This window comes from Cryptomeria japonica, unplaced genomic scaffold (genome assembly GCF_030272615.1).
Source record: "Cryptomeria japonica unplaced genomic scaffold, Sugi_1.0 HiC_scaffold_46, whole genome shotgun sequence".
NCBI classification, from domain to species: domain Eukaryota; kingdom Viridiplantae; phylum Streptophyta; class Pinopsida; order Cupressales; family Cupressaceae; genus Cryptomeria; species Cryptomeria japonica.
The window spans coordinates 342,551-345,157 of record NW_026728868.1 but is presented as its reverse complement, the minus strand read 5'-3'; the positions used below and the strand labels follow the sequence as shown (position 1 = coordinate 345,157).

The following is a 2,607-nucleotide window of genomic DNA, read 5'->3' as shown; positions in this document are numbered from 1 at the left end:
CACAATTGCTATATACTCCAGTGATGGCGAGGAAATATTGATTGGTAATTCGTTCTGTCAGTACATGAATTAATTAAATATATTACAAAGTATGCAAAAAAATATTTAATTGGCTCATAATCATACCATTAATTTTTTAATGAAGAACCGAGATGATTCAGCTACAAGAGCTTATAGGAGGTTTCTCACCAAAAAAATAATAGAAAGGAATATTGGAGTCCAATAATTGAGTCATATGATAGTATAAATTCTATTAGCAAAGAGAAATAGAAGGTTTATCAACCTAAATATATCAAATGAGGTATTCAAACATGTAGTTCTAAGTACAAAAAATGAAAATGAGGAGCAAACAATATCTTTCATTAACACATAAACGAGCATGCCCTTTGCTATGGAAGTTGTCTCACTTATTGATGCAGTAAAATCATGGATATATAAAATAAAATCAAAATATTTAAACAAATAGAATATAATAAAATCGACATCTATTATAAGAGTGCTTTGTAATTTGGAAGTTGAGAGGATGAGAGAGCGTCTAAGGAAATCGTTAGGAAACAATGGCAGATTTGCAAGCAATGTTCACGGAGGGGAAGTGCCTGGGTTAAAAACGGATGCTATGAATAGCACAAGAGGACGGCAATAACTCTAAAAAGAGAGTTTTATTCAACTGTGAGGAAAAAGAATTGGGAAGGACGGTCTTCCCACGTTGTCCAGACCAGACCGCTTGTTTGTTTTATTTAATAGAAAAAAGCAAATTCTTATGCAAATTTCTTCTGAATGTAATCGGCAAGCTCTTGGGTGATGCGGAAGGCCTTGGCCAATACGGAATCTGGGAGAGGAGGATCCGCTGCAAACAGAGAGTTGGCGATTGTCTGAGCTCCCGGAAGCTGGCTGCTCAATGCAGCTATGGCCACCGCATTTTCATGCCCCACATTCTGCTGGAAATGCACAAGTGCCTTTGGAAACACAAACACATCTCCCTTCTCCAACGTTTTGCTGAAAAACTTGTTGGTGGTGTCAATGAAACCCACAAGAAGCTGGCCTTCCAGTAAAACAAGAACTTCAGTGGCTCTTGGGTGCGTGTGAGGAGGATTTATTCCACCCACTGCGTAATCGATACGGACCAACGATATTCCGAAGGTGTTGAGGCCCGGTATCTGCATAACATTGGCCATCGTTACATTGGAGCCCACTGCATTGTCGGTGTTCCCTGCCTGCCCAAGTCCCCCGAAGAAGAAGTCCTCTGCCGAAACATCCTTGGGATCTTTGCAAACGAACCCGTTCACCTTAACTGTTTTAATCAATTTGTTAGCAACAACTCATATCACACCATTGTATTTTAATTAATTTGTGAGCAACTCGCCTGATAAGCAAATCAAATAAAACTTATGTACTCACCCATGCTTTCCTTGTCTGCGACGCAGAAATCTTGCAAGGGATCGGAATCCGCTGCCATGACATTATCACTGTACCAACATATCAATAGGAAAAGTCCCAACGTGAAGTAAATCATGCGGTTACCCATTATAAATAGAGACACAGAAGAATCAGACAGAAAAGCTCGGGATATGAATGTGTAGTCGAATTGTGTATTACAATCCCATAACATGTCTATTATATAGCGGGAAAATTAACTACTCTGCGAGGACTAATTCATGTTGACGTAATTGATTAATTATAATATAGTTTCTGTGTTGGGACTAATTCATGTTGACGCAGTCGTTAATTATTATAATATTATATGTTTGCAGAGTTGGTGCTCTTTATATTAAGTTGGGGTGACTACGTAAGCCCTACGACATATAGTTATCGAAGCTACCGTAGACGGATTCTCCTCATTCTTTTGGTAACGTAGAATCAGCAAATTCAAAGGAAATAATATATTGATTATTCTGAGCCGCCAGCGAATTGGCTAAAAAGGAAAATTTCTTACCTACTGTGTATTTTACTTATCTCTCTAGATGTAAATTGACTGAGATAGCGTTGACATTTTATTTTTTTTCTTTTGCTCTACATAGATGTAGCAAGGGCCAAGCTCTATAATATAATATTCTTTTTATATAAATTTTGGATGAGCAAAATTTCTTTTTGTTCATAGATTTATTTGGCTTATCTTCAAGTGTGATATTGTATCAAATATTGTTTATACTTTTGTACTGTCAATCAAAATTTTACATTAGAGTCAAAATATAATTTTATATTAAAATAGTAGAAATTTATCTAAAAGAGGAAGATATTTTATTTATATAATCATTTGACAATATTTGTGTAATTGTAATAGAAGATTCAAAGAACTTTCTAAGGAATAAAGAATTAGGAAAAAGATAATGGATCTAGATGTTAGAAAGGTTATAGCATCTGTAGGATGAGCTTTGATTGAGATTGAACTAGTAGATAAGAGATGGACTAAATAGTAGATCAAGAACTTTTGACTAACACAGCCTTGACACTTTATGTTTTTTCTATGTGGAAAGTAAGAATTTAGCTAGCGTAGCTGCCTTACAACAACGTTGTTGACGTTTTTTTTAGTCCATTTTGCAATCCCTATAATTTATCGAAAGGGCAAGTTCTTAGAAGACTCAAAGAAATTTCTAAAGAATAAACAAT

At 35.6% G+C, this 2,607-nt stretch overlaps 1 protein-coding gene across 1 annotated transcript; it reads right to left on the bottom strand.

The window, feature by feature from the left end:
• Nucleotides 1-551: 551 nt before the first annotated feature.
• LOC131862551 (putative germin-like protein 2-3) lies at nt 552-1,609 on the bottom strand. Its single transcript, XM_059215027.1, has 2 exons — nt 1,399-1,609; nt 552-1,291 (listed from the first exon to the last, which is right to left on the bottom strand). The coding sequence occupies exons 1-2, from the start codon at nt 1,607-1,609 to the stop codon at nt 759-761; spliced, it is 744 nt and encodes a 247-aa protein (XP_059071010.1). The 3' UTR covers nt 552-758.
• Nucleotides 1,610-2,607: the final 998 nt, after the last annotated feature.

Excerpts from the sequence above, each read along its gene's own strand:
- LOC131862551 (XM_059215027.1), bottom strand. The coding sequence starts at position 1,609 with ATGTTATGGGATTGTAATACACAATTCGACTACACATTCATATCCCGA. Across the intron at positions 1,292-1,398 it reads CGCAGACAAGGAAAGCATGG|TTAAGGTGAACGGGTTCGTT; the intron begins GTGAGTACATAA and ends TGATTAAAACAG.